The sequence below is a fragment of the Odontesthes bonariensis genome, chromosome 6 (assembly GCF_027942865.1).
Source record: "Odontesthes bonariensis isolate fOdoBon6 chromosome 6, fOdoBon6.hap1, whole genome shotgun sequence".
In the NCBI taxonomy this organism is placed as follows: domain Eukaryota; kingdom Metazoa; phylum Chordata; class Actinopteri; order Atheriniformes; family Atherinopsidae; genus Odontesthes; species Odontesthes bonariensis.
The window spans coordinates 35934552-35961509 of NC_134511.1; the positions used below are offsets into that span (position 1 = coordinate 35934552).

A 26958-nucleotide genomic window follows, 5' to 3' on the forward strand; every position below is an offset into this window, starting at 1 on the left:
AAAACAGCCTTGTTGAGTAGAGCATTCGAGTTCTGTGATACCAGCTTGCACTTGCACATATTGCTCGGTTGACCTTCGTTTCCACCTCCCTACATTCGGAGGCATATTAGCGCTGGATCAACTTCAACCCCCCCCGTGCCACACCTGTATTTAAACATGTGACATCAATGCACAACGAAGATAGTCCCAGCTTGAAAGGACCTTGTTAGCCGTCTATGTCCTTTATAGAGCAATGTGATAACCGAGCAATGTTACATGGCAGACTTTCTTAAACAGGACCAGCTATATCTGTAAATATTAGTAGCTTGTTTTATGATTAAAAACCAATAAAAAACACGGGACACTTATTTTCATGGGATTTACACTAATGACAACATTGTTTCTGTTAATAGGTTCCCACAACTCCTTCATACTCCTTCAACTCCTTCAACCAAATCAGGAGATGCTGCTGTCCCCTTTGCCTCCCCCTCCCACTTTTCTGTTTCTAGAAGTCAGGTGAAGAGGCAGTTAAAGAGACTGAACCAGAACAAGGCTGCAGGTCCAGATGGTGTCAGCCCCCGAGTCCTGAAGGCCTGTGCAGAGCAGCTCTGTGGGATTCTGCAACACCTTTTCAACCTTAGCTTGACCCAAGAGAAGGTACCACTGTTGTGGAAGACATCCTGTCTGGTTCCGGTACCAAAGAAAACTCACCCTTCAGACATCAATGACTACAGACCTGTTGCCCTGACATCCCACATCATGAAGGTCCTGGAGAGACTCCTGTTGACCCACCCGTGTAAGCAAACCAGCACATATCAGGACCCCCTGCAGTTTGCTTATCGCCATGGAGTTGGAGTTGAAGACGCTATCATACACCTGCTTCAACAAACCCACTGTCATCTGGACAAAGCAGGCAGCACTGTGAGGATCATGTTCTTTGATTTCTCCAGTGCATTTAACACAATCCAGCCTGATCTGCTTCGTCTGAAACTCCAGAAGACTCAGGTGGAGGCCTCATCAATCACCTGGATTAATGACTACCTGACAAACAGACCACAGTTTGTCAGACTAAAGAATTGTGTGTCTAACCAGGTGATCAGCAGCACAGGAGCACCACAGGGGACTGTACTCTCACCATTCCTTTTCACTCTGTACACTTCAGACTTCCAGTACAAGTCAGACTCCTGTCATCTACAGAAATATTCAGATGACTCTGCAGTTGTCGGGTGTATCAGAGATGGACAAGAAGCTGAGTACAGAGAGCTGGTGGACCGCTTTGTGGCATGGTGTGGGAACAATCATCTCATCTTGAATGTTAACAAAACAAAGGAGATGATTGTAGATTTCAGGAGAAACAGGGTCAGATCAAACCCTGTTTTCATCATGGGAGAAGAAGTGGAGGTGGTTGAGGAATATAAATACCTTGGTGTTCATGTGGACAACAGACTGGACTGGAGACACAACAGTGAAGCCATCTGCAAGAAAGGACAGAGCAGACTGTACTTCTTGAGGAAGCTAAGGTCCTTCAAGGTTTGCAACAAGATGTTGCAGATATTCTACAAGTCTGTTGTTGAGAGCGTCATTTCCTCTTGCGTCATCTGTTGGGGCAGCAGCATCAGAACCAGGGACCTAAAAAGACTCAACAACCTGATAAGGAAGGCTGGTTCTGTTCTGGGGACGACTGTGGAACCTCTGGAGACAATAATGCAAAGAAGGATTTTGCATAAAATCAAGAGAATTATGGACAACCCTGAACATCCTCTCCATGAGACTGTTATCGGAAAACAGAGTCTCTTCAGTCAAAGGCTTCTTCAGTTTGGATGCAAAACGGACCGCTACAGGAAATCTTTCCTGCCCACAGCCATCAGCATCTATAATAACTCCTTGATTTAATTGAGTTACATCAACATTTAATTTCCCTAAATAAAGTATTTTTGAATTTGAATTTGAATTCGAATTGAATACTGGACCTTCTGTTTCCAAAAAAAAAAAGATTATCATTGTCAAACTATACATTGTTGCAGCACTTCACTTTTGTCTAAAAGGCTTCATTTTGGTACATGTTTCTTTGATTTTCATGTTTTTGAATATCACAGATTATTAAGAAATGCAACTGCCTACCTAAGAGTCTACATCTGTATCTGTGTCAGGCGACTTGCCACTTTAGGGGACCAGCAGTAGGTCTGGATTCCAATTCAATTCCAATGGTAGAAGTGACTGAAAACACAGATACTGTCATCCCACTGTCTCTGAGGGAAATATTGAACATACTGAAATTTACACAGACTTTCCAACAAAAAAATAGTATTTTCCAGACCAATGAATATGATGCAAATATAGTAAGCTAGCTAATTAGCTAATTAGATACAGATGCATCGTATTTCTAACTTTAAAGTTTCAAGTGTGTGATCATGTTAAGTATAGCTCCAGTATCACCAAGCCATTTATTTCTGGCCCGTCCCAAAAAATCTTGACCACAAAAGTTAACTCCATAGTTCAGAACAAGAGGTTTTCAATATTGTCATGCTTTCAGTCATTTTCTTTTAATGTATACAATGTTTTCTGAACCAAAAATCTCTTAAATTGTTTTACAGATTATATGACAGCTGACAAAACTCCCATCTGAAAAGGCTGACAAGTTTTAGATTTTTACACATATTCAAGTGGAATCTGAAACAGACACAAAAAGTCCTTTAATATACTCCTTCAAAAGAATGAATATAGGCAAGAACTTTAAGGCATTGTATTTATTTTCAAAATTCAAGGTGATATCTTGACGACTAAAGCCACATTTCTTAATGAAAGAGCTCTGAGCTTGAGCAGTCTCTGAGAGTATGTAACTTGTACTGTGTGTTTAGATAGGCTTGAGGTTTCATATGACTTTTCAATCAACACCAAACAGGATCATTGCTCTTGATGCACACTCCTGTCCCGCTACACAAACAAAATGCCGAGATAATGAGGCTGGGTGAGAAAATGTAAAGTGGAGGTGTATTGAGGGGCTGTGTAAGCTGGCCTAATCCTCCTTCACAGCATTTGTTGTGTCATTAGAGCTGTATGGGTTGCAGATCCTATGACATGGGCTCTATTCACTCCTGTAGCCCTCAGCCAGAACACTGGAGACAGTCAGTGTTGTGCTGAGGGGCCGTTATATGCCACAGTGCATTTTTAAAAGAGGGAGCACCTGCAAAGACTACACAGGACCTACCCGCTGGGAATAGAAAAATGTGGTCAAATCTACTGACAAATGTAAATACCACTAATAAAAACAGACTCTCCTAGATTTACGCAGCAGCTTTATTTTTGTGCACATCTCTAGCAACACAACAGCTGAGAGACAAGAGATGTGCTTTGCTACAAGTGCTCTTTAAGTCAGAACTTGACAGAGGAACTGGCTACATGAATAAACCAGTTATTATGTAGTATCGCCATGCCATTTTTTATTAAATGAGTGAAAGCAGTTGACCAGCTGTTTGCTAAACTTATTGAGATGACTTTATTTAAACCCATTCATCGGGCAAATATCCCAGAATTAATGCTGGCTCCTCCAGCACAATAATCCAATTTAAGACATAATTTCTTTCAGTACATTCATCTACATAAAGAGTATTACTTGTCTTGCAGAACACTAGGTTTCTAGTTTATTCATATTTCATGCCAGCAGAAAATGGATAATCTGTGGGATACAGCATTATGGAGTTACAGTATAGGTTAAAGTACATATCATTGTACATTTGACTGTTTTGAAAATAAAAAACAAAAGCTATAAAAAGTTATTTTGAACTGTCATTTCCCAGGATGCACTTTCAAGTCTTCTTGAGTTTCTTTGAGTCGGAGTCAATAACTGAGACAAGATGGCACCATGCAATGTATAAGGCTAAGGTTTATTACAAGTATATGATGTAATGGGTTCAATTATACATGGGAAGGGATTTTCCTCCGTAAAAATAACTGGTTACTGAAAAAGAAATAATACTTGAGAAGATGAATGCATTTTAATTCCTTATTTTCAAAAAGATAGCCTGACTGTTTTAACTTATAACGTATGCATCAACTGAGCGTTAATGTGTGCGTACTCTACTTTATGCAGCCACTGTTCACTCTATGTATCTTTATGGTAAAGTACAGTGCTGATCGAGGTAGCAGAGATTTATTCTTTTCGATGTAAAAAACAAATTCACATACAATACAGTATGATAGAACAAAGTTGCAATATTGCGTTTGGGTACAGCTCTTATTGCTGGCTCATTACATTAAAATGGCTCAGATGATAGAGGCAGCTTTGATTATATTTCCCTTTAAGTCTAAGTGAAGCTAAACTTTCAGTATATGAATATATGTCACTGCCAAACACACTGAACCTCATTAATTCCACATGTTGATTGGTTGTACCAATTCTTTGCCTAAAACACTCAATACACCTGTACCCAACATGTTAATGCTTACCTAAGAAGTATCTGTAAGGTTCATTAACCTAACTATACAGCTTTAAGACTTTTCCTGACATTTCAAAAGTATGTAAAATAAATAAATGTAAGGACATTTTTGCCGTGAAATGACAAAACAAAAAGCACTCTGTTACAGAGCGCTTGAACGCATGGCTGATTTCTCCTTAAAGAATGGCTGATACTTATTCAAGATAGTCTATACTGAAAAGATTTGCAGAAATTATGTTACATTTAATAGGATTTAAGAACATTCGTTGCATCTACATAGTTGTAGTCAAACTCTGACGTTTCCTGAATCAGGACTTTTAAAGCCCAATTTCATTTGGGCTGTTCTTTGAGCTGGAGCTCTCTGAGAGCTCCAGTGAAGGTAGCGGTCCACACGTGCAGGGCTGTTCCAGCAGAGAGGGTGAGGAAGAAAAGGAAGGCAACCTGGAAACCAAACCAATCCACCACACCTCCGGCTAGGGCGCTGAACATCAGCTTCCCCAGCACCTCTAGAGTCGCCAGGAAACTGTAGTGGGTGGCCTAAAAGAGTGACAAAAGAGTTAAGATGAGGAGGGGAAATGAGAGGAGGAATCATGAGAAAGGAGATTAAAAGAAGACAGAGGGGGAGAAAGTGAGAAGCAAAGGGGAAGGGAGGAAGTCTTGAAAAGAACAGAAACTATAAATAGGAGAAAGTAACATACTGGACAGCAGAGTGGGTGTCATAGCGAGACTACTAAGCCTTAAGCCTTCGTTAAAAAAACAAAACAAAAAAAAAGAATAAGTCACAATAGATAGAGAAACGAGTGAGGCTGTGATTATAAATCTTCAGAAAATGTCCAAAGTGCAAGGAAAATGGTAGAGTAGAAAATTACAAAGCTAAAAGCCTGAAAGAAAAAGCGTGAGATCATGGCATGAGACGATGGAAAGAGGCCAGACGAACAGGAGTATCTGATCTCAGGCTTGAGGCTTTCATGACGGACTTAGAGTGAGAAAGAGAAGGACAGATTACCTAATCTCTGCAAGCCTCCTCTCTCTGCCCATGAGCACCACATTCAGCAGGTAACACAGGAAAAAACAAACTGCATTCTAGTGACAGCTATACCACTGAATGAACAAAATAATCAATTCAAATCAGGATTCCTTTATTCTTAATTCAACTCAGCCTTAACAAGTGCTTTGAGTCCACCTGTTTGATACACAAACCACAGTTTTTATTTGTAAGAAGCCTTCATTGGCACTGAAGCAATTCTCAAATATTTCTAAATCATCAAATACATTTCCTGCATTTACAAAAAAAAAAAAAACATCAAAAATGTAAATTTTCCCTTGTGAAAAGGAAAAGGAAAATTGCCCTTTGTTGGTTTAAACAGTTTTGATAAAAATACATTAAGCGAACGAGGGTGAGCTTTGTACACTCCTGCATTAAGTTGTCTCTTTTTACAGGCTTAATATGAGTGTTTAGTTCTGTATAACTTCTATAAAAACTTTCAGAAGCAGAACTGCAAAAGTTAGACAAGTAATTGAAGAGCATATCGGGCAGACCGTGAATCGGTGTCTGCAAAAATCTCCACAGTACGCTGCTGTCTCCAATATGCTGTTTTTCTCTGTCTTTGGGGGCTTTTGGACAATTGGTCTGATGCAGCAAAACATCATAAGGTGTCACTATGGACATGAAAAAGGGTTTCTTCACTAATTTCTGACATTTGGTGGTTTAAGTAGATGATCTGTTAATCAAAATCAAAATAATTAGCAGATAAATCAATAAAAAGTAACACCTAATCCTTCCATCATATAAATATGGACTAAAAATGTCATGGAGTCAAAAATTTGTACAGAACATGTGTTATTGGAAAAAACAGACGTGAATTGATCTGATACTTATGAGGAACTATCAGTCACTTCAGACAACATGCGTCCTAGCTGTCGTCTGTAGGCCGGTGTAGAAAGCTCTGAGAGTCTGTGTGACCACAGCTAAGTGGACTGTCTTTATTCTGACCAACTTGTTTAACAGATTTGGTTTCTTCCTCCTGGGGATCGTTAACAAGCACTCACACTATCAGCTTTCTGTTACTGGATAGCACTACTTTCAATAACACACACATATACAGACAACGAGCACAGGCAAGTTAATGCTTTCCTGTCCCGTGCTCTCTCTCTCTCACACACACACACGCAGGTTCACACATTGAGACAGTAAAAAGCAAACACTGTGTCATGAGAACCTCTCAAATGAACCGTTGTTCTCATCATCACGTTGTGATTGTTCTTTCCACTTATTTAATTGATAAAAGAAGTCTGATACCTGTGCTGCAGTCTGTGGTTGTTATTTTCCATCCTGCTTCTGCACTTTTCGTCTCATGGCAGTCTGAATGATAATTTGTCACTTTCCGAGATTGATAGAGTGATGTCTGAAAGGCTGTGTGAACAACGATCACCTCCAGGCAACAATGGCCCAGTTACGAAAGGGACAAAAGGAGTTATGTCAAAGAGGGGAGAACGAGAGAGGAGAGGAAAAGGTTGGAGTAGCAATGAGATTATTTAGATGACAGAATGTACAGAATGACAAAGAAGCCCGGTGAGATGGTTGGAAGCACACAGCCAGCAAGAAAAAGAAAGAGGAAAGCAATGAAAAGAAACTGGGTGAGAAGAGACTGAGATTTTTCCAGGTGGAAACAGCTGATGAGAACTGACAGGTATAGGTGACAGTAGGTGTGGTACAGTACGCTGAGGATTTCCCTCCCCGGCCTCCCTTTGACAAGCAAAGGAAGTAACCTAACATTACAATCTAGCACAATTAACCCAAGACAGATGAGACGAAAGAAAAGAAGGCAAGGACACAGGGCTAAAAGAAAAGATTGTTGTTAAGCCACAGGAAATGACCTAACACTACTCAACAACACACTTAATACCAAAAAGGTGGTAAAGAGAGAGAGAGTTTATTATATAACAGCAGCCTGGTCTACAGAATGAAATTGCTGGTATGAAAGTGTGAGGTCTCTGTTACCTGAATGCTTTGCTCTGCTCTCTGAGTGCAGTGCATCATTGTAGTAAAGGTTAGCGTGGTGATAAGACCACCCAGGAAGTGTTGAACACTCATGCTCAGGACTGCCATTCCTGAGGACGATGCAAAATGAATCAAAACCAGTCACACAACATCAGTGTCCACTTACAGTAAAACACCACACAATTGCCCCCCCTCCGACCAATAAAGAAAGAAATATATTTTACACTGTTGTCTGCTCTCCGACACCTCTCACTATGTAAATGTCAAAGCAGAGAGACAAAGCACCAAGAAAAGGTAAGCTGCTGGAGTGCCCCCCACCCCACCCCCCACATCCCCAAAACACTTGTAGTGTTATCCTCTGAGGGGAAGTGGAAGAGCAGTGTTAGTGGGGAAACACAGAGGAACCACAGAGCCTATCTGTCTGTGCTCCCACGAACACTGAATTATTCAGTCAAGCCGCCAGAGTTTTTGCCGAATAAGAGTCTTCAGTCAGCAACACAAGGCTGTGCGTGGAGTCACACAGACACACTGCCTGATCAGACAGGAAGAGTGGGAAGCGGAGTGTTATCATGTAATATTGAAAATCTAAAACTGAATGTTTTTCTGTTTTGGATTTCTTTATTGAGTTTTTTCCAAAATCTTTGTTCTGGGTTTTCAAACAAAGGAGGGAGGGGGTTCAACTTTCAGTTTGAGAGGTTTCATAAGGGGAACAGACACCTCTGACAGGGATAAACTAAGTGGATGTGGCTGTGCAATGCGATTAGATGTGTCGTTTCGGCATTTACAAGTGAATGGCTCTCTGAAGAGAGACCTCTCCTGTCCAAAAATGCCCACTGCATCATACACCCATGTGCTATAAACCAGAAATGCTAAACATCTGACTTAAATGTCTGTGCTTGAAGTCACTGATTTCAACCAACAGCATGTCAAACAGCCGCAACTTGCAACATTCATGACTGGTTTTTCCTATAGAGTGCAGCTGGCACTCAGGGTTGCTTTAAGTACATCTGCCATCCATGTGGTTTGTTGTATAAAAATCTGTTTAGCACAAAAGACCACAATGCAGTAGTTCTGCATAAATCTGGTATATATCACTGCTTATATTCTACTGAAACTGACAAACGTCCAAATAGTTTCCAGGGAGGAAATCTCTGTGTCTTGGAGTCACAGTCGGTGAAAGTGCAAGTGTGATCATTGCTCCTCTTTGCAGTTTGGCTGTTTGGTTAACAATTCTATTCCAAAGCTTATGTACTATTCAAACAATCTTCATACAAACTTCAACTGAGCTGACTTCATAGGAAATTCAAGCTCATGAAGCTTATTTACATCAGACATCTATGATTCACCTATATGGGATAAAAATTAATAATCCAAGATTTCCTCTACATCTTAGAAGTTTTTGAACACTTTCATGGAAATGTTTTTTACTGCTTTGCTTATGTCACATATACATCAGAACTGGCACAGCTTGTTTCTCACCTTTCATGAGCGGTGATGGTTCCAATACAGTGAGCAGAGAACTCTGGAAGACCATGCTGATGGTCCGCAACACAAACACACGACGCATCAGATGCCCGATACTGGGAAAAGACAAAAAAAACAAACGTCAGACATGCTCAAAACATTTTAAGTATGAGTGTATCGATGGGTAGTGTGATGAGAGAGACTCGAGGCTGCTATCATTGCATTTCGAGGCACCCAGAGTTTCTTTTCATTTTGCACAGAATAACACACACACACACACACACACACATTTGTGTGTGTACATGTGCATAAGTAAACAAGTCCCCAGACACTAATTGATTCCCTGTTAGTGCAAGAAAATCATCCCCTGTGGGTTCGGTTCGTGACGTAATCAATAACCTAAGGAGATCCTCAGCATGAGGAAGATAATTAATCACTGTTAACATACACAGGAACACACAGACACACACATACACGCACTCACACTGTTGTGTGACAACAGGGATTAACAATGCCAATCACTCAGAGGATACCTGCCACTCAAAGGACTGTGTGTATGTGTTCAGGATTTTTGCATGTAATTATTTATTTGAGAAGATGAGGCCTGTCACACAAAGCAAGATACTCAAAGAGGATAAGTGCACTGACAAAAAAACAACAACTTGTATTTAAAAGCTTTTTAAGCAATATTAGTTTCACATCACAAACAACTTTCTCAAAAGCTCAAGGAAATGACCTCGATTCTGTTTGATTCATGAATTTGATTTCAGTACTAAACGTCCTCCCACCTGTCAGTCAGGATCTCCTTACCTCCTGACTGGAAAACCAACCCTACACCATTCACATGCTAAAGACATTCTTCTCAGTACCGCTCCTTTACCTCCTTTCTCAATGATGGCCTTTCATATCACACACTCTCAAGAGATGCCAAGGTGTGTGTGTGTCTGTGTGGGAGCATGAAAACCTGCCTTGCTTCCACCTCACACGGGCCAGGCTCAGATAAGAATAGCCATGGTCTCAGGTTGCCAGTGGTGCTTCTAAAGGGGGGTCACTCACTGACCACTCAGCCGTTCCTGATGGTGGAGAGGATAAACCTTCCAACTGAGCTTTTAGAGGTGGGAGAACAACCACTGAACAGCCACTCCTGTGTGTGTGAGCGAATGTGTGGGTGATTAAAAAAAGGCTTTATCTGGCATCTATATACAACAACAAAAAAAAAATTCTGTTTTAAAATCCCACATGTAGCTTTAAATTCTTATTAGCACATGAATTTGTTTCTTCAGTCAACTTTGTTTTTACACATTGCTGACAGGGTGAAGTAACTTTTATAGTACAAATACAAAACAAGTTTCAAGTTCCCCGTTTTTCTATCTATCCAAGTCAATCAGGCCGGATTTTCTTCAGTTTTAATCGAGTGTATAAAACTTATCTCACACAGCAAATTGTATTTTTTATCGTGACTCGAATAAGCATAGATAAATATGTTGGGTTATTAAAGCACGAGTTAATTTCCACGCTTTAATTTGTATCTTACAAAATACATCACCTACTTTAAGAGAAAAAAAAACAACTTTTTTTGTTACAGGTTCATATTCCAACTTTTTAAACATTCTTGGAAAAAATAAATTGGCTACTTTCCTTTATGATAAACCAAGTAAAAAGAAAGAGATAGAAACAGAACAATGGTAGATTTGTCTAATGAACTAGCAACGGTTAAAACATCTCATAAATAGAGAGATGAGTTGTGTATTTATGATCTGTAGAAACAGGTTAAACTATTTAGAACACTGTACATTGTTAACCAGAGAACATATTGTATTGGATTTAGCTACAAATTAGTTTATTTCTGAACTTGACTAGAAATAATGTGACCGGAGTACTTGGCGCAGCACCCCTAAAGTCAATTAAATGATCACCCGCAGCATTGGCTCTCTGTCGAACTATATGCCAAAATTAAATTTAGTTTAACACATTGCAGTTTGCTTGTTATGCTCGAGATAGAATTTTACGGCAAAACAGCATGTTGGTTTGAAAAACTGTAACTCTATAGGGACTCGCAGGGTTTTGAGTGCTGCTGCACTGCTTTTCATCTCACACACAGCAGTGATGGTGAAGATGGTGTCCTCAGGTGAAGTAAATACAGAGTTCCTTGGGATGATAACAACTACTCTATTTCAGTTGCACAATTAAACCCTCATGAGTGTAACACTGACAGCTCAATATGCTCAAACGTGTAAAAAAGAGATATTTTCAGCCACTTCCATCTGGACTCCATGAGGACCTGTCTGGTACATGTAACTTGAAGTTCTGGCTGAACTCACCAGCGCATCGTGGCTCTTTCTGCGGTTGCCGTGGGCATGTCTAAATGAAGTCGTGAGGAAGATTACTGTAAAGTGACCAAACTTCAAGTGACTGAAGGCCATTGCTTTAACAAATTGATGAAACTAGTGATGTCACATAACAGACGTGTGAGAAGGGCTCAACTCTATCACACATGTAAATGTGATCCATTGGCAGGATACTGAAGCAGAGCAGTGGCTCGGTGCTTTACTTAATCAAATTTTAAGGATAATAAATAGTAATAAATGAAAAATCTATAATTAACATCTTTTCTTTTTGTCTGAATTTACTTAAACCTGTGACTCCCACAAAGCATATAAAAACGTCTGCATGGTGCACCAAATGTTTTTCCGTTGGTGTATGAACATTTCACTCCCTTTACAAATTAGATGAAGACAGAGGGAAAGATCAAAAGCCAAAATCTTTCTAAAGCACTTTCCCCTCAACAAAACTTTGGCCTTCAGAGGCTTCTTCTGTGTTTATTAGTGTTACTTGACAAAAAGAAAAAAACCCAGGAGCCAAAATCACTGACAACAATGTCAGTTTACAGACATGCTGACTGATTCAGAAATGATGCACAAAAATTGAAAAAGTTTTGATTGTGCAGCACCAAAAAAAAAAGTTTTTATTTGTGCAAATATAGCATTAAAACACATTGTGTCCATCATCCTTTTTTGTTTGCAATCAGATCTTATTGAATTAGCTGATTACTCTGAGATGCAGGTTATTTATAACCTGACTCACGCCATCTGGCTGCGTTCACCAACTACACGCGGGGGCGTTCCCTTTCCTCACACAACCATCTGAGGAGCCTGGGAGTCATATGTGTTTCGTCCGATTAGAAAATAATCAGAGCCAATCATTAATCGCTGGATGGGACTTTGGATGAATGGGCGGCGTTATGGCCGCCCATTCATGCTCCAGAGGGCGGGAGTCAGGTAAGCTCTGAGCTACGTCACGGGTTGAGTCATTGGGAGTGGCTGAAGTGGCGTGTCAGTCAAGATGACGGACAGATTCTTCATCTAATCACATGCACGAGTTTTAGAAAAAATAGCCCCATTTGAAATCATGTCGGTTGTGGGCTCGTCCCAGATGGTATGCGAATACCAGAGGGCGGGAGTCAGGTCAGGTTATTTAGACTGTTTTAACACATTTTAGACTTCTTGGACAGGACACTCTCATAAAAGAGATTTTAGATCATAAGGGTTAAATAATCTTAAATAAAATAAGTCGTTTTCCTGAGGAATCTGTACTGCTGCACATGAACATCAAGCCTATGCACCGAACCAAACCAATTTCTTTTATTTGTATTCAGTTTTTAACTTTTGAAACTGGTGTGATTCTGAGGGGAAAATAGCAGTTATTAATAATGATAATAATCTGTTGTTATATGACATAAACTGAAGCTCTTTACTCTGCTTTCAAGTTTACGTGATGTTTCTTGCACACATTAGACCTAAATAGATCATGAAATTAGAACTCTTTTGTAATTAATTGAATCATTTTGAATTGAGAATCCTTTTGTATTGATTTAATTTTACCCCAAGAGCCTAACCATAATGAAATCACATGAGATCTGCCTTCTACTGAAAGCATGTCAGTCACCTGGACAACACTTTGAATTGCATTAACCTGAAGAAATCAATAATATGTCTAACAGCCATTTTAATATGATGATCACAGTCGAACATCTTCATAAGGGCCTGGAGATCTGACAGTTACATCCTAAGTTACCTACATCTAAGTCTACAGTATCTGTGCAAACTCTGAGAGGTATGTGTGATATTTATCATGAGTTTTTTGTGTGCACAGGAAAGTGCATGACGAATTTGCTGCTCATGCTGTTCTCGCACCACACACCACACAGGGGGTCCCTGAGCTCTCAAACAAGGTAACGTTTGAATAACTGTACAAACAGTCAGCCAGCAAGAGACAGGCAACCATGAACAAGGACAAGCCAATGAAGTGCACACAAACAGTTTGGATGAAGTCGATTAGGAATGACTTAAAGAAGACGATAATGACTGTAATCTTTTCATGGGGCGAGAAGCCAGGATGGGAGGCAGGGTTACTTGTTGTTGTTGTGGTGCAGTAGATTGGACATTATTTGTCTTATCTCTCACTACTTTCTCAGAATTGAAAACTCACAACTGACTTACATGATTCAATTGTTCACTTTCAAACTCACTGACTATACTTTGCTAGTAACACCACAGCAGCTCCACTTGGGCTACCACCCAAAGCTTCTGTGCTCAAAGCAGCGGCACTCTTACTCAATGCGACCTCGCGGCTCCCGTTGCTAGCGACGGCCGGGTACGTTATACGATTTTATTAGAGCACAACAACCATCTGCAGATGCTTTAGACAACAGCAAGTTGACATGCAGTCTTAACGGGCTGATCTGCAGTCACAATTTCTGATTTGTTTAGCAGTCTGACAAAAGAAACAAAAATATGTTAATAAGAGCACCTTCACTAGGAATTCAGTTGCATTAATAAACCCTTTATCATTTTCAAGAAGTTTCAAGAGTTTTGGAGCATGTACAGAGCACTTCAGCCATTTTGAGTCTAGTTACGCGTAAACATGCAGGAGTGATTTGATCCCCAACTGCATTATCTGAGAATGTTAGTCCAGCTTTCAGAAGCTTGATTTTGTAGAATCTGAGCTGGATTAACATGTTCACATGTATTTTAAAAGTGTCTCCCCAAAGTGTCTTCTGATCGCAATAGGGTTAAATTATTAAGTTTAATCACTAGTAGATATATGAAAACTCATTAGAGGGATGCATATTTAAGGAATATGTAATGAAAGTCTTTTACGTTCATAAGAATTTATTAATTTCCAGCTCAAAACCTGTCAAATTAGACCACAAGAAAGCCACCACTGTAGATTAAGCCTACCTGAACTGTGCGAGCAACAGGCCTCCTAAAGACGACCCACAGATGGAAAAGCCCATGGCGATTACACCGTTCCAGAAGCCAAGTTCCCTGGCGGTCATGTGATGATCCAACAGGAAAAGAGGAAACATGGTTACTGCACCCTGCTCACCTGTACACACAGAGACAGGAGGACAGGAAGTCAGGATAGGAGGATAGAAAAGTTGACAAGAATGATGAGAGACAGAAGGAGAAGAAGTGATAAGGGAAGAGTTGTATGGGGACATTTACTGGTGGCACAATTAAGTCTTGCAGGGTAAAGTACAATCTATACACCATATATTGTGTACTGTGGGTCTCTGACTAAGCAATAACATTTTTCACTTGCAGTAAATATGTGAGGCACTTCCTGAATACACATGCCTATTGCTATCACAGTCAAATGCAACAAGGATGTTGTATCACACTGTTTAGCCTGCAAGTCTGAACAACGTGGTTTTCCTGAGATGACGACTAGAGGATCAAATGAGGCACACTTATGTGCGGCGCACCAAGGTCTATTCCTGGAAAGTGTCAATAATAGATGCTTGACAAGAAAAAGAATACCCTCAATCATTTTATCAATCAGGGGCCTAGCACTTTTCCTAAAGCACAAAAAGGAAAACACAACAAAAACACAAAAACTTCCACAGATGAAACAAACCTCACAAAGACCTTTCAGTCAAAATAAAAAGTTTCTGTCAGACAGTAAGACTTTCTCTGTGTGGCGTTGAGTGTGGGGGTAATATTCTGCTGAACATTACAGTAAAATATTCAGTCGTGCCAACTACACGGCATTATTATATTAATGGAGACTGACTTCAGAAAGACAGTGGGACCAAGGAGCTGTGTGAGTGACAGCTTGGCTCCCAGACTGCTGTCAAAGACGACGCAACACAACTGACGACTCACTCTCTCAGTCAGCCAGGAGACAAACAAAAATAGAGGAAAGGAAAAAAGACAGATGAAACAGGCTGAAAAAAAAACAAGAAAGCTGAGAGGCTCCCAGTGATGGGGAATGTAGCAGCAGAATTAAAGTGTCACCGCTGTAACAGTGGTGTGACAACCCTGCAGAAACACGGGGAAGGAAATAAGGATTCTGTGCGTAGCAAATACTCGTCTCGCTCTTGTCACTCATGTGTTACCGCTGAAAAATCACAGACGCTAAAAACAGACAATCTGAAAGGATACTTGACAACCTATATCTGCACTTTTTGTCCTTTACTCAAAAAGATAAGCAAAATTAAGCAAGAATGACTATTTATTCAAAGTCAAAGAGACTGAATCGCAATCGCTTCCAAAATGTTCAACATACAGCCAAACTTGGGGATGTTGATTTACCTTTTTATTTTTGTAAAAAGAAATTTAAAAATTTAAATAAAAAACAGATATAACACAAAAAGAAAATGTAAGTTTCATTTTCTGGAAACTGTATCTCAAAAACTGTAATAAATTTTTTTTTTTTTTTTCCCCAAAGTGAAGTCGAAGAGAAAATTATTGCATCACTAAATTTTAAGGAAAAATTCCAATTTGCATTTACATTTTCAACACATGCTTGTAAAAATCTAAAGATCCAAATGAGTCCACAGTCAAAAGAGAGTGCTGGAAGAGCTTAACGAACCGTTACACCTGGCTGACTGACGGGTAACATGGCCCCAACCAGAGAGTTGGCAGTGAAATCAATGGGAAGGATTATAAAACGTCTTAAACAAGCTAATTCAACTTGGCAAAAGATGCTGGCTGTTCCAAAGTTAGCTGTGTCTAAAATTTGAAGCAGGTATACACAAAACAGGCCGGTTATAAAAAGAGGAAACATACAGATCAACCAAAGAAGGCATCAGGACAGAAAACTGAGCGTGTCAGTGTAGTGACATGGGAACTGGGGTGATGCGAGACCAATATGAGGTCTTTGTGAGCAGTCTTGCTGCAAAATTTTGTACCAACCGTAAGCCAGAGACAGTAGCGTTAGCAATACTATACAAAATAAATACCATTTCAAATTGCTGGTAGGATAGTGGGCTCACATTTTTGCAATGTTTCTCGAGTGAAAATAGCTGGACTACATAAATTGACCAAATATCTATCAAATTTCATCATGTAATGATGATAATGAGCTGGTTTGATTTGCCACTGATTAACTTTACCCCATCTCTGAGGAGAAAGAAAACCATCTGCTTATCCAGTGATGGTGTATAAGCACCAGGGCAAATATTGAGCTGTTGGTACTTATCTTCAATATGTGGCTAAAGGCTAAACAAATACACAACCAAACAAATTCTGTTGGCAAACATTACGTAGAACATAATCTTACAAAAAAAAAGCTCTTTTTTGGGGTGTTGATCAGACACAAGCAACTTACAGTAAGTTGTTTGAGATTTAAAAAAAAGAAAACATTGTTTATCATCACTCTCTTTAATGCTGAGCGAAGGCTGCGCTGACCTCTGTGCATTATTCACGTCTTAATCTCTGTCGTCGTCTGTCTGAACTGTTCTGAGTTGGATCAACTGTGCAGTAACCATATTAGTCATAATAAAGTAAACACAGGCAGCAGCAGTAAACATGATGCCAAGGGTTGTTTATCCATGGTTCTGTGCTCCTGTGTCTGTCTGTTGTTTAACTCAAAGCTTTCACAGTCCTGCCTTCAACTAATTAGTTCTTTAAAAAAGAGGGGGTTGTAGGGGGATAAGCAGACAAACACAACGAAGGCTGATTATTCTTGTCTATAAATATTCTCAAAGCAACAATTGTCCATTTCAGCAGGGATTTCATTAGACATCCACAAAGATTTAACAAAGTAGAGAAAAGGAGGAAAGGGTAAAACAACAGGAAAGCATTGAGGGTAAGACAAAAGAAGAGTGGATAAAAAGAGGGAATTCAAAGGACAAAGAAAGTGGTACCAAAAAAGCAAAGAAAACCAACAAAAGATAAGATAGAGACAAACATTGATGGCTCAAAAAGGCAAGAAAAACTGGGGGGCAAAAACAGACACAGAGCATAAAAATGAGAATTATACAGTGAAAAATAAAAAGTTGCAAGTCAAACATGACGCCATAGATAGGACAGCACCAGGGAGACAGCTACAGACAGAGGAAGAGGAGGAGGGGCAGATGAAAAGAGACATTGTTAGAAGGTTAGTGAAGAGGAAACGGAGGAGAGATGGCAGGTTTAAAGAAAGCTGTGTTTACGGTGAGCTCAGAAAGACAAAACTATTTAACATTAAGTGGAAGAGTAGCAGGCAGATGGAGGTAAGTTTCTTTAACTCCGATTGTTCAAAAGATGCTCGATGGCATCTGAAACTCTTTGACACTCAAAAATCTGTTTTACAACTTCAATGTTTCACAGCAATAAGAGAAAATGGGTGCATCTCAGCCCTTGGCATTCCTCAGCATATCTGATCCCTTCATGGGTGTAGCTGCTTTTTCCTTCTTCTTTAAAACAGATTCAGATTCTCGCAGGTAATTAACAACGAGCTGATCTGCATCATATAATCAACGAGACAAAAACAGGGGAGGCAGTCATCAGCAACAAATACAATAACAAAAATGTATGCAAATTTGCTTTCAAAAAATAAATAGGTAAAATTTAACACTTAGAACATCAGATACTGCAAGAAATCAAATTAAAAGTGAAGATAAAAAGAAAATTAAAAATAGTTGCATTATTACAGGCACAAAGCCTTTAAGCCTTTAAATGCAAGTAGATACTGACCAACCATACAGACTATGTCACTACATCTCTGCCCATAAATATGCATCTGATCATAAAAAACAAAATAACAGAACAGTGACATCTACTTTCAATTCAATGGGACCCTCTTTACAGAAGTTTCTTCTTTCCGTCTTTCCCCCTAACAATATCCAGAAACCGTAGACTAAACAATACAGCCAAAAAAAAGAGTGACCTGCATGATATTTATTACATTTTCAATTCAGTTTCGCTATAGAGTGCCAATTTAGGGCACTTCACATTGTACATATTAGGACAAGTGGTTTTAATTTTGTGACAGATTTGTGTGTGTGTGTGTGTGGGGGGGGGGGGGGGGGGGGGGGGGTGTATATGTGTGGGGTGTGTATGTGTGTGTGCAGAGGGGGGTTGGGTGGTAGTGGAGTGGGATCACAGCAGGATAAGCTTGATATGAGGTTGAGCGGTCAAAGAGGACGCCGGGGACAGTGGCAGAGCAGGAGGGATCACCGAGGACACACAGTCACCTTGCAAGGTAAATAGAGATGTTCGTATATACTATACCTTTTAAACATTGCACGAAGCACATCAATCACCTTTTGAATAAACAGGGGAAGGATAAGATGTGCCTGAGTTCCTTAAACCTCTGGGTGTTATTGTTTTTTTCTTGCTTGAAACATCAGTGCAACATCACATATGAGTCGGGGGCAGTGCCTCTTTTTTTAAAAGCAAAAGGAGGACCAGATGGTGTGCTCCAACTACAGCGGGATCACACAGCCAAATGAGCCTCCATTTAAGGGTTGCTAGCCTCCCCTATAGGAACAGGACCAAGATCTCAATCATCCAGGAAGTAGGGGCAGCTCCTTCAACGACATCAGTCATTTCAGGACACTTTATATGAAGGCAGGTGGCTTTAAAGTTATGGCACACAAAAAAAAAAAAAAAAAAAAAGTTATGGCACACATAATAAATGCATGTTTGTGTGTGTATTTGCAGAGAGAAGTTGGGTGGTGGTATGGAGTGGGATCACAGTAGGAGAAGCTTGAGATGAGGGTGAGAGGTCAACGAGGACAGAGGGGTGAAAGCCTGAAGTCTGAGCAGCAGCTCAAACAAAAGAGCTGGTAGAGCAGGAGAGATCATTGAGGACACACAGTCACCTTGTGGAGCGACATTATCATTCCCTGCCAAGAGCAGGGTAAGTAAGGAGTTCATACATACTATAAGTTTGAGCACAGCACACACGTGTACATATAAAGGCAGATGAGCATACACATACATAACCACACACTTTTCAGTTCTTTGTGTTCCCTGAGGACAAAAGAGAGCATTGTTTATATGCAACGTATATTAGTGTTCTGCCATGCACACAATAACACAAGGAGTGCTTGCAGATTGATGCAGATGTCAAAGAGTTCTTTAAGACCCTGAGGGCTCCTGAACACTTTATGACAACAGTAGGTAAAGGTAAGACCACCATAATCACTCTACATAACCCAAAGGTGCATGAGTACTGTTTCTTTTTTCATTGTCTAAAATGATGCTATTCCAATATCCACTCAGGTTGTATAGTTCCTGCGGTTCCCATTGTTTTCATTACAGTATTTTTTTCAATCAAATCAGGTCAATATTTTCAATTAATGTCCACTAACTGCTAAGTGCTCGTGCAATTCTGATTGTTTAATCATTAAGAAACATTTTTAAAAAAAAATATTTGCTTATGCATTTATCTCAGTATTTATGTTGGACATATTGAACAGGACTTATAGACATTTAGTATAACCCAGTGCATTAGCAAGGATAAATGTGTTTACTTCTGTTTCTCTCTCAAGGCACCATGTGGTGGGTGTTCATTAATTCATCCCCTCTTCAGCCTTCTTCCCTGCAGTTCTTCTTTTCTTTTCTTGGAAATAACTGTCATTCTCTTCCCAAATGGTGTATTCCAAACCTGCTGGATAAAACGCAGTTTTGCACAATACATTTCTCCAACTTATTCAATACTGTAACGGTCACTTTTTGTTCAAACTGATGATGCTGGTGATTCTGAGCTTTCACGCCTCACCGTACACATGGTGTTTCTGATTTTTTGATGACTGTATTAACATGGAAGTTATAAGAGATGTCTTTTCAGAGGGAGATGTTAACGTGTGTGGACTGTTGGAACAAAAGCTTAATTTTTTTTCTATCCATCCTTAACTCCATACATCTGGCTTAATTCCCCAAAAGGAAGTCAAAAATGTTTTCACTTCTTCTCACCACCAGTCACAGCACTTGTCAAACATGGGCCTCATGCAAGAACATTTTCATATTTTTATTCTAAATTTCTCTCACTTTTTTCGTACGAAGGTCTCGTACGAACACGCCACGTCAGATTCAACAAACGCACTTAACTTCGGAAAAAGTGTGTAAATGACCTGCGTAAATGATGAATCCCACTCGTGCGTATCTAAGTGCACAAGGATAGTAGATTTGCATACTCCACGCCCAAAATGATACCATATAAGGCTGTCATTTTTAGCGGTGTCAGCAGTGGAATTACGGGACCTGCTAAAGCGAAGAAATAGGTAGTAATTACGAGTGCTGTTAATTCCGTGTCACCTGTAGTTCGTAATGTCACCGAAATAAAAAAAGAAATGGTTTGATATGAAAATGGCTTTAAAAAAAAAACGTCTCGCCATGGCCAGGCGCTCGATGACGGCAACTAAAGCCGTGCAATCAGTTGTTGCCTCATCATGATGGCACTTTGATGGGGTGGTCCATGAGGGGGGTCTTCTGGCACCACACCTTCTGGTCTGCCTGGGCTGGTTCAGGTAGTAGGAGACCCTTGTTCATGGCAATATTGTGCAAATCTGGCATGCCTTCTCTGGGCTATAGAGCAGTTTGCCCCCCGCTGTATGGAGACACACCCACCTGGCCTTCAGCTCAGTGCGCTCCACAATCGTCAAGTGCTCCGATTATGATTGGCAGTCCAGCCAAGGCATGAAAGTCCCTCTTAATTTGTACTTGTTGGACAGTGGTGTATGGGAATTTGATGTACCATGGGTGATAAAATGATGAGAGTTTTGATGACCAAGGGGAGCGCACGACTCACAGAGGACTGGGACACCCCCGATCTGTCTCCAGTCTTGCTCTGAAAGGTTCCAGTGGCCAAAAATCCAAGGGTGGTGAGGACCTGGACGTGTGGTGGAATTGGGTTTGATCGGCGTGTTTCTCTCTGGAGTTGTGGCTCTAACAAGCTGCATATTTGTAGCAGCACAGTCCTTAGCAATCTAAATCGCGATGTCAGCCATTCGTCTGTCTCCACACGGTCTCTTCAAGAGCCTGACGCGCTAAGGCATCCAAAAGTAGCAAGTCAGCCGCTGGTTACGTTTCCCATTGACCTTGTTATATACAGATTCAAATGAACCTTCAATTAGTGCATAATTTAAAGGTGGGGTATGAGATCTTGGAAAAACGGTTCCTGCAAGCTATATTTTTTAAAATACACAACCTTGCCTCTCCTTCAGCCCACCCCTCCAAAACACGCCTTCAAAACACATGAACGAATCACGAGTCTGTGAACGCGCAGGGGGGAGGGGGGCTGACGGTTGATTGGCATGTCAGAATCCAATAGAAGTAACTCTCATCATTACTTCTATTGGTCAGACATTTCCTCTTGCTACACCCTCTACAATGGACTAAAATATTTTTTTTTCCAAACATTCTATTTTAGTGGGTGCAATGGGGTCGTGAGGAGGTTTTCAGACAATATAATAAAAAATGCTCCAGAAAACATCTCATACCCCACCTTTAAGTCAAACAGAATAATGTCAGCATCATTATGGGGTATAATGTATATTTATTTATGTTTTCTTCAAAGTAATTAAATATATAATCCATTAGTCAAGCAAACTTGATTTGAATAACAGCGGACTACTTTACGAAACTCCTACGACAGGTCTGGATCACTCGTAAATTCTGTTCGTACCTGAAAGAAAACTTAAAATACGAAAAGATTGGTGAATGCGCAAATTCTCTTAAATTACTCGTACGTACGATTTAAGAACAAATCTGTGCGTACGAACGGTTCTTGCATGACGCCCAATGTTTTCTTTTTATCTCTCGAACTTTATATATGTATGAAAAAAAAAATAAAAACACTACAACATTTGCACTATTTATATGTAGTTTGAAAGTAATGGATTAGGCAAATTAACCATTTCCATTAGAGCCAACCTGTTAATACATAGCAAATGGCAAAAGCGTCGACAAAATAATGTTGTCCCCTAATCTGTCCTGTTATAATAGTTAAGATTTCAAGTTGCAACAACTAAAGGAGTAATGAAGACTTGTTTTTTCAGCTCTGACTGCCTTTTAGCTACTTTCCAAAAACTACATTCACATCTCAGCCACACTTAAAGATGAATATCAAGGGAAAAGACATTTGATTTTGATGAAAGACTTTTTCTACAGTAGGACTAAAATAGTTTCAAACAAAAAGGGCCAAATGTTCCATTTAATGTTTTCATTTAACCTGAGGGTGAGTAGGGACTGGAACCACAGGGCAACGGTCACTCGTGAATTGCATTGCCAACACAGAGAAAAACAGGACTAACAACCATGCAAGCTCACACTGCACCCTTACAGTCAATTCTGAATCACCAATTAACCTAACAGGCATGTTTTTGGACTGTGAGAGGAGTTCGTAGTGTCTGGCGAGAACCCAGGTAGATACGGGGAGAATAAGCAAATTCCACACAGAAAGGCACTGGCTCATAATTTGTACTGGAAACCTTCAGAAACCACTTTTCTCTGAGCACGCTTTTCTTTGACATTTTGCCTTTAACCAGCCAGTTCGAAAGGGAATTTAGTTAGACCAAACTTCACAAGGTAGAGTAACCACAGATGTAATTTATCTCTTCAAAGTTTAGCAGACCTTGTCCAAATATTTTCTGTTGCCATTTAAAGGCGTTTGTTCGTGCCTTTTCATGTGACAAGCTAGCTTATTTATATTTGTGGAAAATATTTTGTCAAAAGTTGTTCTTCATGTCTTTTTGCCATCAATCAAATATCAATTGATCCAATATTTTATTACAAATCTCACTGAGGTTTGTTGACAGTTTAACTAACCAAAAAAGTATAGTTACATGTTAAAATGTTTATATCCTACATCTGAGAGACCCCGTGCCTCTATTGTTTGCCTCTTTCCTGGCTATTTTCCCATTTTCTCTACCCGTGTCCCTCCTCCTCACGCACTCCATCCATCCCTCCGAGTCTACCCAGACAGTTCTCCCATCGTGCTTGTAGCCTCAGATGGCACAGGGGTCACAGTGATTGGTCACAGTGTTGGACGCACCACAAACTCAGAGTTCATTAGGGAAAGATGAGGGTGAGGGGTTGGTGCTTGTATATCCATGTGAGTGTGAGAAGTGGGGGGTTCAGACGGGCAGATTACCGGTCTCACACAAACATACCCACATACACTCTTGAACAAAAACAATACCGTCACACAAAGGCAATTATGCTGGCACATCCAGGCTTAATCTAAAATATTACACAACCTTTGTTTTATTGCTGCAAAGATGGGAAATGTTTCAATAGCTAGTGAGGGAAATCCTTCCAAGTGACAGCCCTGTCAATACAGATAAGAATCACAGCACTGACAATATTAGAAGCAATTATTGTTCTAATCATGAGCATCAGCCAATAATGTGTTGTGTGCACTCATTTGACAGAGAGAGAGTGTTGGGTTTGGGGGTGCTCCCTAGACAGATTAGGGGGTCCAGCCAGCTTTCATATTTTGTCTAGTAGTGTTGTCTGCGGGGGCTTATCCGATTACTGAGCCACCCTTAACACTCTCTCAAAAACACACCCTCATACACACACAGTTTAAAAACAAAGGCATATACACTCATGCATTTACACTAGCAAGGGCTATGCAAATGTGCGGAGACAATCATATTCCCACCACCCACGTACACACATTCACATAAACACACATCAGCAGGATGTGCCGTCTTCCATTTCAGTTTCTGAACGTCACAGACACAAAGACGCTCTAATCCTTACATAATCCCCTTCTGCTACCAAACAGCAAACTCTGGTCATATCAACTCTCACTCCCACACACACACAAGCTTGACTTTTTTAAAAACTACTTTAAAATGATAGAAGTTTTCAATGGAGCTAACGTGTTTACACACAAAACTGTGAGTACAAACTCAGTGCATTCAAATTAACATTATTTGCTCATTCAAGTAACTGAAGTTTCACTACTTTCAGTACTTGTGTTCTTATGACCTTTAAAATAAACTGCTTTAACTGTTCAGTACCTCTATTCCACAGTCAGCACAATGGACCTGCACGGAGAGAATAAATGGTCTCTGACAATTACGTCCTCAACTTCAGTCCTTCTTGAAACGGCAACAGAGACATCTAGTGGTGATCTCAAGGCCCCGCATGAAGACAGCAACAAAAAGGAAAAAAGCGGGACCAAAAGGGATCCTTTCTGAAACCAAAACTTCTCATAGCTCCTAAGAAGCCCCTAAGCAGATGAAATTAATCGTTTGTGTCCCACGTCCGTGAGGATGAACTGGCCTTGTATCTAGTTTAGTACTTGTGTGTTTTAGCTTTCTTCTTTGACTGGTATTCATGGTGATCATTTCAACTCAGTCTGCAAAAGCAATGATAGATTAATCATTTGAAGATCCTATGCAACTATTTTGATAACTTACTATTTTTATCCACATATGTCTATCCTCGGATTACATAGTTTTCAGCTAATTTATTCCAATATCTCTGGAGAAATCCAGTCTGACATATCGTTCAGTACCGCTGTTTGGCCCTGATTCACAATTAATGAGAGGAGTTTAAAGATCCACTCTTAAACTCCTGAATAGCTAGAAAACTCATCAAACCACGAATAAAAGCTGAAAAAGAAGTTTGGTATTTCCGGGTTAGGGTGGGAATGTCTACATTCCTAAAGCAGTGGAGCACAGCGTTTACCAAACAACAGTACTTCAAAGCACAGTTTCATCAAAATTAATTTAGGATAAAACAAAAGAATACACTATTAACAGGATACACAGATATCCGCAATGTTCAAGTCTGTTTTTAAAAAAAGATCCAGTTTATTAATCAGACTTACCCAGTTTGTATGTGAGCACATACAGGACTGTCCAAGGTGTGCCAGGTACTGCCAGAATCTTCCGCCACACCCTCCATGGCCTCACAGCATCAGTTGCCTGCTCTCCCCTCCTGCTGCCGTCTGCCTGTTGGCCCCTTAAAGTCTCATCATCCAGCACAGGGGCCCCCCACACAAACAGAGCCACGCCTGCGTACACAAACATCAGCAGTACAAACATCCAGCTCCATCCAGCTACGTCAATCACAGCCAGAAGCCCACCTCCGGCAAACACAGACCCAGCCTTATAGCCGACAACTTGGGCAGTATTGCCGAGCCCCAGTTCCCCTCGTCCTTTCAATAAGCCAACTGCAGCCCCGTCTACGGCAATATCCTGAACAGAGGCCAAGGAGTTCATTGCCAATAGCGTTCCGGCAACTCCCCACATATGTGCCTCCGGTGCCAGGGCAGCACTGGTTAGGCATGTCAGAGCAAGCCCTGTCACTGTCCCCACCAGCCAGCGACGCTTAGTACCAACTCGGTCCACAAACGGGGCCCAGAATATTTTGAGTACCCAGGGAAAGTACAAGATTTTGGTGAAACCAATACGGGTGAGAGAGTGACCAGCTCCACGCAGGTAGACAGGAAGCAGAGAAGACTGGAGACCGTAGGGAATGCCCTGGACAAAGTACAGCAGGCCCAAGAAGACGAGTTTGTCATTCATGATCTAACTCCACAAATAATCCTCTGGTTGAGCAGACACTGCAGTGGTCCATGGGTCAGGTTGATGGCATTTTTATTAAAGGGGGACTTTAAATAAACTGGTGTACCCAGATGACCTGAAACACAGGATACAAAATTGTGAAAGCAAGCGTTATTGAATGTGAACTTAGACTTCAGTTGTATAAGATTCTGGCTGGCTAAATACATCAGCAGCTCACGCAGGCAGCCTTAAAAGGATGGGACCCTCCTGTGGTGTCACTGCTTCTCTGAGCAGCTCAGTTACCAGTAATGTTAAACCGGGAGGCAAAGGCCCACTCAAACGTTAATAAACCCGTTCGGTATAAACGTTAACTCTGTGTTTTCACCATTTGATTTGTATCATTACAAAGCCATTACTTTGCACAATTGAAATTTTCACTTGTCATTCCCAAACTATCAGTTTGTTAGCGAGCTAGCTCTCCGTCATGCTAAAAGTAGTTAACGAATAGCTTTAAACGCATTTATAATTCGTGTCAGTATCATTTGCCGAGTTGTCGCATCCCAAAAGTAATAAAGAGTTGTTCAACATGTGCAGTGAGAGAGATATTTGACATACTGAGACAACGTTGGGTGACCCGGTGTTAGCTTATGGTTGTGAGTCCTCCGCTTGTTTACAGTTGTGGGCTGGCCGGGTGAGCTGTGAAGTTGCCAGGTTCTGTGATTGCAATCCCCCTTTTGCAGTTAGCCAAAGAGAGACCTTTCACGACCGGTTCCGTTTCTTCTTCTTTGATTTATTTAAGAGTAGTTGGCATCTCTGGAGTTGAAATACTGCCATCTTGTGGATTTAGCTATATCCAAAAATTCTCAATTTCTCCTTAAAGTTAAAAGGCACCTTCGTAAGTACGCGACTTTTCGGGCATTCTTGGTCCGGGTACTAAAGTATAATCCGTTTTTCTGTCAAAACGAAAAAAACGAAAAACGGAAGTAGCTGTCCTTTTTCCTTTTTTCGGATTTTGTTGATTTCATAAAAAAACGAAAAACGAAAAAACCAAAATCAAATAACGACCCAAATTTGGTTTTTGGAAATTACTTTTTTCATTTTTCGTTTCTTACGTTCGAACATGACGGCAGGCAGACCGGAAGCGGAAGTAACGCCAAAATAAAATTAGCGTGCTAATTTAATATCAAACATATTTTCCGCTTTTTATACACCCATTGTAGGTAGTAGGCTGTATTTATTTTAGTTAAGTGAAACTACAACAGCTGGTTGTTTGGGAGAACGTGATAGCCTATATAAAATTATAATACGCTTAAAAAAAGTGATCACAGGCAAATATGACG

General features: G+C 40.4%; 1 protein-coding gene across 1 annotated transcript; it reads right to left on the reverse strand.

The window, feature by feature from the left end:
* Positions 1–3844: 3844 nt before the first annotated feature.
* On the reverse strand, positions 3845–26398 carry mfsd3 (major facilitator superfamily domain containing 3). The gene is made up of 6 exons (XM_075468589.1): positions 26234–26398; positions 24940–25754; positions 14121–14268; positions 8896–8996; positions 7417–7526; positions 3845–4952 (listed from the first exon to the last, which is right to left on the reverse strand). The coding sequence occupies exons 2-6, from the start codon at positions 25637–25639 to the stop codon at positions 4746–4748; spliced, it is 1266 nt and encodes a 421-aa protein (XP_075324704.1). The 5' UTR covers positions 25640–25754; positions 26234–26398; the 3' UTR covers positions 3845–4745.
* Positions 26399–26958: the final 560 nt, after the last annotated feature.

What these genes read in the sequence shown, in the direction of transcription:
- mfsd3 (XM_075468589.1), bottom strand. Translation starts at nt 25,639, where the DNA reads ATGAATGACAAACTCGTCTTCTTGGGCCTGCTGTACTTTGTCCAGGGC. An exon ending in TGTGCTCACATACAAACTGG is followed by an intron (nt 14,269 to 24,939) that starts GTAAGTCTGATT and finishes CTGTGTGTACAG; the next exon opens with GTGAGCAGGGTGCAGTAACC. An exon ending in ACCATCACCGCTCATGAAAG is followed by an intron (nt 7,527 to 8,895) that starts GTGAGAAACAAG and finishes CATCGTCCTCAG; the next exon opens with GAATGGCAGTCCTGAGCATG.